The sequence below is a fragment of the Ursus maritimus genome, unplaced genomic scaffold (assembly GCF_017311325.1).
Source record: "Ursus maritimus isolate PB19 unplaced genomic scaffold, ASM1731132v1 scaffold_12, whole genome shotgun sequence".
NCBI classification, from domain to species: domain Eukaryota; kingdom Metazoa; phylum Chordata; class Mammalia; order Carnivora; family Ursidae; genus Ursus; species Ursus maritimus.
The window spans coordinates 69,907,406-69,916,899 of record NW_024423564.1 but is presented as its reverse complement, the minus strand read 5'-3'; the positions used below and the strand labels follow the sequence as shown (position 1 = coordinate 69,916,899).

The 9,494-nt window shown below is 60.4% G+C and overlaps 1 protein-coding gene across 3 annotated transcripts in view; it reads left to right on the top strand.

Moving 5' to 3' along the window:
- Positions 1-9,494, top strand: part of TIE1 (tyrosine kinase with immunoglobulin like and EGF like domains 1) — a 19,384-nt gene that overhangs the window by 4,675 nt on the left and 5,215 nt on the right. For 2 of the 3 annotated variants that reach the window (XM_040627421.1, XM_040627422.1), the window contains exons 6-17: positions 47-187; positions 381-509; positions 1,297-1,442; positions 1,676-1,820; positions 4,112-4,270; positions 4,426-4,563; positions 4,763-5,059; positions 5,654-5,944; positions 6,234-6,424; positions 8,616-8,826; positions 8,996-9,106; positions 9,270-9,460. In XM_040627421.1, coding sequence (XP_040483355.1) covers positions 47-187; positions 381-509; positions 1,297-1,442; positions 1,676-1,820; positions 4,112-4,270; positions 4,426-4,563; positions 4,763-5,059; positions 5,654-5,944; positions 6,234-6,424; positions 8,616-8,826; positions 8,996-9,106; positions 9,270-9,460 — 2,150 coding nt within the window. The remainder of the gene's footprint in view (positions 1-46; positions 188-380; positions 510-1,296; positions 1,443-1,675; positions 1,821-4,111; positions 4,271-4,425; positions 4,564-4,762; positions 5,060-5,653; positions 5,945-6,233; positions 6,425-8,615; positions 8,827-8,995; positions 9,107-9,269; positions 9,461-9,494) is intronic. The other variant, XM_040627423.1, reaches the window with a different exon arrangement.

Here is a 9,494-nt window from a genome sequence, read left to right as displayed (position 1 = left end):
TGCCAGGTGGGTCCCGGACCCTGAGGCCCACACGCTGTGTTTCTAGCCTGCAGAGAGGGCCGTTTTGGACAGCGCTGCCAGGAGCAGTGCCCGGGCACATCGGGCTGCCGAGGTCTCACCTTCTGCCTCCCGGACCCCTACGGCTGTTCTTGTGGATCTGGCTGGAGAGGAAGCCAGTGCCAGGAAGGTATGGACTGACCTGCCCTCTGCAGTCCCTGACCCAGACAGCTGGCCACAAGCTGGACCCTCCGCTTGGGCCCTGATGCACGCACCGGGCCCTCCACAGTCCCTGCCCACCCAGCCTGTCGTTACCCGGGCCCCAGCTGTGCCCTCGCTGCCCCTGACCTGTGTCCCTCTAACCACAACCCCTCTGTTCCCAGCCTGTGCCCCTGGCCACTTTGGGGCGGACTGCCGTCTCCAGTGCCAGTGTCGGAACGGTGGTACTTGTGACCGGTTCAGCGGCTGTGTCTGTCCCTCCGGCTGGCATGGAATGCACTGTGAGAAGTCAGGTACAAGGGTCTTTGAGATCCCTCAAAACAAGTCAGCCTTCACCAGACACATCTCTCCTTGGCTCCAAGTCCTGTGCTCGGGGAGCTCCGGGTTCAGGGGGTGTTCTCACCGCCCAGCCCACATCACCCATGCAGGGCTGGGCAGCAGCCCAGAGTGGGTAGGAACCCAGAGGAGACCCCCAGTCAGTCTGAGAGGTTCAGAGAGGGCTTCAGGGGAAGAGGCAAGATCTGAGGTGGGGTATAAAGGATGAGCGTGAGATGGCTGGGGAAAGAGCATGGGCAAAAGCCCAGGGGTTGAGGACTCAGCGTCGGGTACCAGGAGAGTGGAGTAAGGGGAGGCTGGGGAGTGGTCAGAAGAGTCAAACCTCAGGGACTTGGAACAGCAGGCCAGCAGGTGTGCTGGGGGCAGGAGGGAATTGTTGAAGACGCAGAAGGCAGTCAGATTTGAGTTTGAGAGAGGGTGCACGCAGCTGGACGGAGAGTGGAGGCAGGAGACCCAGAGGGTCTGTAACAGCCCAGAAACGAGTGAGGCCTGAACCAGTGTTTGGCTGTAAGGCCAGGGAGCGGTCTGCTTTGGCCGAGAGAGGACATCGCGTTGGGGGCACAGGAGGTAGACCCTGCCCCCAGAGGTGGGGTACAGGAGCCCTGTAGGACTCTGCTGCGTTCAGGCTCGAGCGACTGCACAGATGGGGGCACCTCCACTGAGATGCACGACACGGGACGAGGGGCAGCTTGGTGGTCAGCGTCTGCCCCGTGGGGCTCCAGGATGCGTCCTCTCTCTCCCTAGACCGGATCCCCCAGATCCTGGACGTGGCCTCAGAACTGGAGTTCAACTTAGAGACTACGCCCCGGATCAACTGTGCGGCCGCGGGGAACCCGTTCCCAGTGCGGGGCAGCATGGAGCTGCGGAAGCCCGATGGCACGGTCCTCCTGGTCAGCCCCCACCCTGACCCCTTCCCACTCCCACCGGCCTCACAGTTGGTCCCTAAGACCCCGAGCCCTCAGGGCTTTCCATAGGCTCTACCCACTGGCCTGACTACGGCTCAAATGGAGTCAGGCCGATGGTTGAGAAACCACCACGGGTCCTCTGTCCCCTCATCAGTCCCCATATCGGCCACGTGGGTGCCCATTCTCTATGGTCTGTCTCCTTTCCCTGTCTCTCTCAGTCCACCAAGGCCATTGTGGAGCCGGACAGGACCACAGCTGAGTTCGAGGTGCCCCGCTTGGCTCTTGGGGACAGTGGGCTCTGGGAGTGCCGCGTGTCCACGTCTGGTGGCCAAGACAGCCGACGTTTCAGGGTCAATGTGAAAGGTCAGTGATGTCCTGGAGCCATGGAGGATGGACAGTGGGCTGAGTGGTGCTCAGTGGGCTGATGCCGCTCAGACTGGGCATTGTAGCAGGAAGGGCAAGGGCACCAAAACTCCCAGCCCAGCACCGAGCAGAGAAGAGGGCTTGTCATCAGCCCGAGGTCTGGGCTGGCCCGTGTCAGGGCAGACGCATAGCTGCATCTTACCTGGAAAGGACATCCCATGCCTTAGAAGCAGCATACCCTCTGGCCCTGCCCAGCCTCCTGCCTGGCCATGGCAGCCCTCTCCACGTCCCCACAGCCCCTACCCACCATGTGCCTTTAATGCCTCTGGGGTGCTCCTGCCCTCTCTGTGTCACCCCCCGGCAGTGCCAGGACAGGGGAGCACGTGGGGCACCTAAGCTCAGAGGGTGGCCGCTGCCCAGAGAAGCTGCACGGGGTTTCCCAGGGGAGTAGGGAGGGGGCTGCCCGTGCCCAGGATGGCCCAGAGCAGGGCATGACCAGGTCGCTTCACCTGCACTAGCACCCTAGCTCCTCTTGCCCTCTGCTCCTGACAGCCCACCTCCCCCCACAAGCGCCCAGACCTCTCCCCTCTTTCTCTTTCTCTTCCTCCCCACTTGCTTTCCTCCCCTCCAACGCCTCCGAGCTGCCCCTTGAGCAGGACCAGGACCAATCCGTGTGGCCCGGGCTCCGCCTCCAGCCTATCTCTTCTCCCCGGGCTTCCGATCCTAGGCAATTTGGGTTCAAATCCTCACCACAAATTCCAGGCTCCAGAGCCTTTAGCAAGCTGCTTAGCCCCTCGCAGCTTATTCCTCTCCGCATAGGCGGGGTATCCACACTCACCAGGGAGGGTTGTGTGAAGCAAGTCAGACGGTGCATTTAATGCTTGAAGTTGCTGTGAGGTTAGATGACGTATTTAAGCCCCGAGCGCGGGGCCTGACGCAGGGTATGTGCTCCATGTATGTTGACGTTTATTGTTACGATTATTTTTTTGAAAAATTTAATATATTTATTCAAAAGAGAGGGAACGAGTGAGCAAGCAGGGGGAGGGGCCAAGGGAGAGAGACAAGCCGACTCTGCACTGAGCACAGAGCCCAAGTGGGGCTCGGTCCCAGGACTCTGAGGTCATGACCTGAGCCAAAATCAAGAGTCAGACGCTCAACCAACGGAGCCCCCCAGGCGCCCCTATTGTTACTATTATTAAAGTGCTTCTCCCAAGGTTTCGGCTGTTCTCTGGCAACTCCCGCTAGGATCTGCGGTCTAGACCATCCCCCTGAGCTCCGGACCCATTTGGTGGGACCTCCAGAAGTGGGGGTCTGGTTCTAAAGTCAGTGTGGAAGGGTGGACCCACTTTATAGCTGGCCACCCCCTGCACAGCTAAGCTCTAAGCCCTAGGCACCCAGGGCTCCAGGGCTCCAAGCCCAACCCTGCTCTCCCCCCCTCATGACACGCTGACACCACCACTCCTCCCACCCCCCCAGCTTGCAACCCTGCATCCTCCTCCCAGCCTCCTGCCCTCCCTCGCTTCCGGCCACCCATTCATCCATCCACCCATTCTTCTTAGAACAATCAGTCTGATAAGTGTTTGGGAGAGGCAAGGGAAGCAGTCACAGCGCGGATGTGATAACCTGGTAAGGAAAGCTCAGGCGGAAGTAGGAGCCGTGAGCGGAGCGAGGAAGCCAGGCAGGAACAAAAAGCTGTTGAGGGTAGAACTGGCTGATTCTAGGTGGCCTGGCCAAACACCTCATTCAAACCCTGCTTGTACCTCCTGCCGGCTGCCTGGCCATCGGCAAGGCAAACGTCTCCGAGCCTCAGAACACAGGGGAAGAGCCCTGTCTGGAAGGTCACAGGTGAAAGTAGAGACCGTATGTATGAAGCAGCCGGGATACAGCAGGTGTTTCATCACCCGCTATCTTTTTTTTCCCCTCCAACGAAGAGAGTGACAAATGATGGGGGGAGGGCGAGAGCAGGCTGAGACCAGGCTCTCTCCCTGCCTGGGGTCTCAGCCCCCTCTGTGTGCCCTCCCCCAAATCCAGCTAGCCACGTCAGACCTTACTGAGCATCTTTGGGACTCTCTCCTGTCTTCACTGCCGAATCCTTGTGCCCCGAGCTGCCCGGGGGGCTGGACGCTGGCCCTTCTGGTCATCAGTTGGGTTTGGTCATTTCCCAGCCCGGAGGGGCCCCAGTTCCAAACCGAGACCCAGAGATATCTCTGCTGGCCAGAGCAGAGTCCTCTGATTTTTCTGAGGACTGGGCAGGCTGTCTGGACCCTGCCTTACCTTGGGTCTCCTGGCAGTGCCCCCAGTGCCCCTGACTGCCCCTCGGCTCCTGGCCAAGCAGAGCCGCCAGCTCGTGGTCTCCCCGCTGGTCTCCTTCTCTGGGGACGGACCCATTGCCTCTGTCCGCCTGCACTACCGGCCCCAGGAGGGCGACCTGGCCTGGTCAGCCATTGTGGGTGAGCCCTGGTGGGGGGCGGGGACAGCTGGGGGCGGGAGGGGGGCTGGGCAGGACAGGGGTATTGGGTAATAATGAGGGGAAAGGGCAGAATGAAAGCGGGGAGGACGGCAGCTTCTCCGGAGGTGGGGGCTGAGTAATGTGTGCTGCCCCCAGTGGACCCCAGTGAGAATGTGACTTTAATGAACCTGAGGCCGAAGACAGGATACAGTGTCCGCGTCCAGCTGAGCCGGCCCGGCGAAGGAGGGGAGGGGGTCTGGGGGCCTCCCACCCTCATGACCACAGACTGTCCTGGTGAGAGGCGAGAGTCACCCCTTCGTGTCACCCCAGGGGTTACCGTCCTACGCCCTCAGGGGTTGCCCTGTCTTGTCCCCACGCCAGGGGCCCTTGCCTTTCCCACTGGAGGTTGTCCCACCCTGTCCCCTGGGGATCACTGTCCTGTCCAGCCCCAAGGACCAACTGAACAGTTCTGACTCCTGACCTCCGGCCCCAGAGCCCTTGTTACAGCCGTGGTTGGAGGGCTGGCACGTGGAGGGCCCTGACCGGTTGCGAGTGAGCTGGTCCTTACCCTCGGTGCCGGGGCCAATGGTGGGCGATGGTTTCCTGCTGCGCCTATGGGATGGGACACGGGGACAGGAGCGGCGGGAGAACGTGTCGTCCCCCCAGGCCCGCACCGCCCTCCTGACCGGACTCACGCCTGGCACCCACTACCAGCTGGACGTGCGGCTTTACCACTGTGCACTCCTGGGCCCCGCCTCGCCCCCTGCGCGTGTGCTTCTGCCCCCCAGCGGTAAGCTGTGCCTGGAAAGGGGCTTGTGGGGTCAGGATGAGGGGAGGACATGGGACACAGGAAACACAAAAGGACATGGGAGGTTACTGGGGAGAACACAGGACGCGTGGAAAACGTGGGCATTAAGGGCAAAAGTAGGATGTCAGACAGACATGACCGCATGGAGGACATGAGACGGGCTGATATGAGAGGCCAGGGGGAGGTGGGTCCCCAGGAGCATACAGGACAGGGAAGAGATGGGGAAGCCAGGGTTCATGTGGAGATCAAGGGTCATGGCGAGGATGTGGTGCACCAGGAGGACATGGGATTTGGGGGAACACAGGGCACAAGGAGCATGGGGAGGACCTAGCATGCTGGGAGGACCTGGGCCGCCAGGAAGACCTGGCACATAAGGAGAGCAAGGGGACGCAGAAGCTTGGGGGTGAAGGGAGCTGTATAGAGCGGAATTCAGCCCAGAAGAGAAAGGAGGAGGTTGGTGGGGTGGCTCCCGTTCCGGGGTCCGCAGAGCAGGGAACACGGCTAGAGTGGATCTGACCCCAGAGCCACATACCCTGCTCCCGTGTGAGCCCTGCCTTCCCACCCCTATCTCCCTAGGGCCCCCAGCCCCTCGACACCTCCGTGCCCAGGCCCTCTCAGACTCTGAGATCCAGCTGACCTGGCAGCGCCCAGAAGCTTCGGCTGGACCTATATCCAAGTACATCGTGGAGGTGCAGGTGGCTGGGGGCTCGGGAGACCCGCTGTGGATGGACGTGGACAGGCCCGAGGAGACAAGCACCATTGTCCATGGCCTTAATGCTAGTACACGCTACCTCTTCCGTGTGCGGGCCAGTATCCAGGGTCCCGGCGATTGGAGCAGCGTGGTGGAGGAGTCCACCCTGGGCAACGGTGAGAGAGCAGGGCCCCGGGGGCTCCGGGTCCTGGGGTAGGTCTCCCTGCCCTCTCCTTCCACTCAATCTCCAGCTTTGGAGCTAGGACATCAGAGGCCCTTCCCAACAAGTCACCCCAGTCCTGATCCTGGGCACCCTGACCCTTCCTTGCTTCCATTGTCCTAATGCTGGGAAAATCCTGCCACTCCAGTGACCCATCGGCCTTCGGCCTGACCCCCTGGTCTCTCCTGGTACTTGGATCTCTGACCTCTGCCTTCCCCTTGACCCGCCCCCCTTCTTGTGCGCAGGGCTGCAGAGTGAGGGCCCGGTCCAAGAGGTCCAGGCAGCTGAGGAGGGCCTGGATCGGCAGCTGATCCTGGCCGTGGTGGGCTCCGTGTCTGCCACGTGCCTCACCATCCTGGCTGCCCTGCTGACGCTGGTGTGCATCCGCAGAAGCTGCCTGCGCCACAGACGCACCTTCACCTACCAGTCAGGATCGGTCAGTGCCCGTGCGCCCTGCGCGTGCGCGTGTCTGTCGCGGGCGTAGGACTTCGCTCAGCAGTGCTCAGGCGTGCAAGATACGATTTTCTTTATTTTTCTAGAACTGAATTCAGTTCATAAGTCAGTTTATGTTACTGGTGAAATAGTTAATATTCCCAGTTCAAAATAACTCTGTATGTCCATATCTTACCACGGTTAATTCAGGATTCTCCAGCTTCTCACTGGAGGCGCTGTAAGCCTAGGTAGCACGGTGATGACACGGGAGTGGGGGCAGGAGGACGCCCGGGTGTCACGCTGGCCTCTGTCCTGGCAGACGCTCCCAGACTTGGGAGCCAGCACATACCTGGGGCTGATGCCCTCAGCCCTTCTGTGGCGTCCTGCCCACGGGCCGTTGGAACTGTGAGTTCCTAGTCCCGGCCTCATCTCTGCAAAGGCCAGGGCCTCCTCTGGGAGACTTAAGAGCCAGGAGGCACTCCCTGTACCCTACGGAGGGCAGCGTGTTCTGTGGCCCTCACACCCTTCGTCGCAACCCCTGTTATGGCTGTTTCCAGCGCTCCAGAGTTGTGCTAGACCGTGGTTCACCTGTCGCTGCAGGGGACAAAGGAAGTACCGCCTCCACTCTCCCTGGCCTCGCTCTAAACCTGCCCGAGCTCTCAGTTAGTCAGTGGTCTGAGCCCCTCCAGCCAGCAGGCCCACGCTTGGGTGGGGGCAGGGCATGCCCCTCTCCCAGCACCCAGCCTCTTCTCTTGTCACCACCTCCCATCTCTCTCTCGCACCTGCACGTCCTGCCTCCTGTGAGATCTTCCCCAGCGCTGTCCCTGATGGTCCAGACTCTGCCCTTGGCCCTCCACACCTGGGCCCTTGATAGTTACAGCCAAGCTTTGGCATTTCAAAAAAACAAAAATAACAACAACAAAAAAAAAACCCAGAAAACAAAAAACCCTCTTCTCTCTCAAGGGCTGATCCTTGTAATAGAAAGCCTAGTGTCCACGGCTACTGTCTCTGCCATGCCTTAGTAAAAAGTCCCTTCAGAGATTCAAGTGGCTTCTTTGTTCCAGCTGCCCCCTCTGAGGTCAGCGGGCACAGAAAGCTGCCACTGCTGAGGTGGGGGCAGGGTAACGGAGACAATGTTGAGGGAGGGAGGTGGGAGAGCAGCCTTGAACAGACGCATAATCCTCATATCTGCCCAGACATACCCTCCCTCGTGTGCCCCCACGAAGGTGTACGCGTGTGCCACGCAGGAGTGCGCGTAGGCGTCCACCGTGGGCGCGTCCGTGGGTGTCCGCCTGTGTCCCTGTGCTTGGGCCCCTCCCTGAGCACATGTGTGTGCGTGCACCTGTGTACAGTGCCCTCGGCTGTGCGTGTTTCCTGTGACTCCATGTGCCGTGTCCTTAGCCGCTGGGGAGCTGAGCATCAGCTCACCTAGGGAGCCACCCCCCCCCCAGGTCTGTGTTAACCCTCTTCCAGTTCTCTTGTTGGCTGCGCCCTGGGTCCTGTCCAGCTGTTTCCTTTTCCTGCCATCAGCCCTGCCCAGGTGGACCGGCTCCTACACAGTTGGGGGAGTGGGTGTTCCTCTTTGTGGTGGTCTTTCTATCTTCAGCTCCTGGGTGGTTTCAGAGCTAGAGATGGCGGCCAAGTGGGTAGGCAGTCGTCATCTCTGCTTCTGCTGCTGGGGAGAAAACCACTCCGCTGATTCCCAGCGGCTTGGTGCTCCGTAAATGTGTCCTAGCCCACGGCCCGAGGCTGGAGTCCTCTGCAGGGTGTCCCTAATGACGTGACATCGGCACAGTAATGGGAAGCTTGGTGCTTACCGTCACAGCTCAATCCAGTTCTTTCCTGTTTGAAATGTGGAGATATCCTCTCACCATTGATTCATGTCTTCCTGGCTTCTAGCTGCCTTACCCACTCGTTGTTCCAGAGCCCCACATACCTGATGCCTGGCTGCGGCCTCACATCTCTCTTCTTGGACATCTGTCCACCCAGTGGCCCACCGATGGCTTCATCCCCTATGGAGATTCTGTCTCAGTGTGTGTCCTCTGTCTACATGTCTGCTCCTAGCTGACCACCAGAGTGCCCTCTGCGGGGGTCTCTGTCCATTTGTCTAACTATTCTTTGATGCCTCTCTGTGCCTCTTGCTGGCCCCGTGTCTGCTGCATGGACTGTCTGCCCACTTGTCCCATTCTGTGAAGGGCGAAGAAACCATCCTGCAGTTCAGCTCAGGCACCTTGACGCTAACCCGGCGGCCGAAACCGCAGCCCGAGCCCCTGAGTTATCCAGTGCTGGAGTGGGAAGACATCACCTTTGAGGACCTCATCGGGGAGGGGAACTTCGGCCAGGTCATCCGGGCCATGATCAAGAAGGACGGGCTCAAGATGAACGCGGCCATCAAGATGCTGAAAGGTCCCCTGGGAGCGACCCTTGACCCCCCCCCCAGGCCCAGCCCCCTCTCCTTTGTCCCCCAGATCCCAGGCCCTACCTGGGTCCCTCCAGAACTGACCCCAGCCCTCAGTAGCTATGCCTTTTCTCCAGAACTATTTCTGACTAAAGTGATATTGGATTCTTTACACAGAGTATGCCTCAGAAAATGACCATCGTGACTTTGCGGGAGAACTGGAAGTTCTGTGCAAATTGGGGCATCACCCCAATATCATCAACCTCTTGGGGGCTTGTGAGAACCGAGGTAAGCCCCCAGCTCCTCACCTGTCCCTCTTCCCAGGCCCCACCCCTGCTCCCAGCAGCAGCTTGCCAGCGCTTCAGGCTCCCTTCTCCTACCGTGGGGCCGCCGCTAGCAGTGGGCTGCCAGCCTGGGAACCGCCACCCTGTCCCCGATCCTTCCCTCCCAGGTTACCTGTATATCGCCATTGAATACGCCCCCTACGGGAACCTGCTAGACTTTCTGCGGAAGAGCCGGGTCTTGGAGACGGACCCAGCTTTCGCCCGCGAGCACGGCACCGCCTCCACCCTCAGCTCCCGCCAGCTGCTGCGGTTCGCCAGTGACGCCGCCAACGGCATGCAGTACCTGAGCGAGAAGCAGGTGTGCGTGAGCGTGCGCGGGGGGGGGGGGGGGG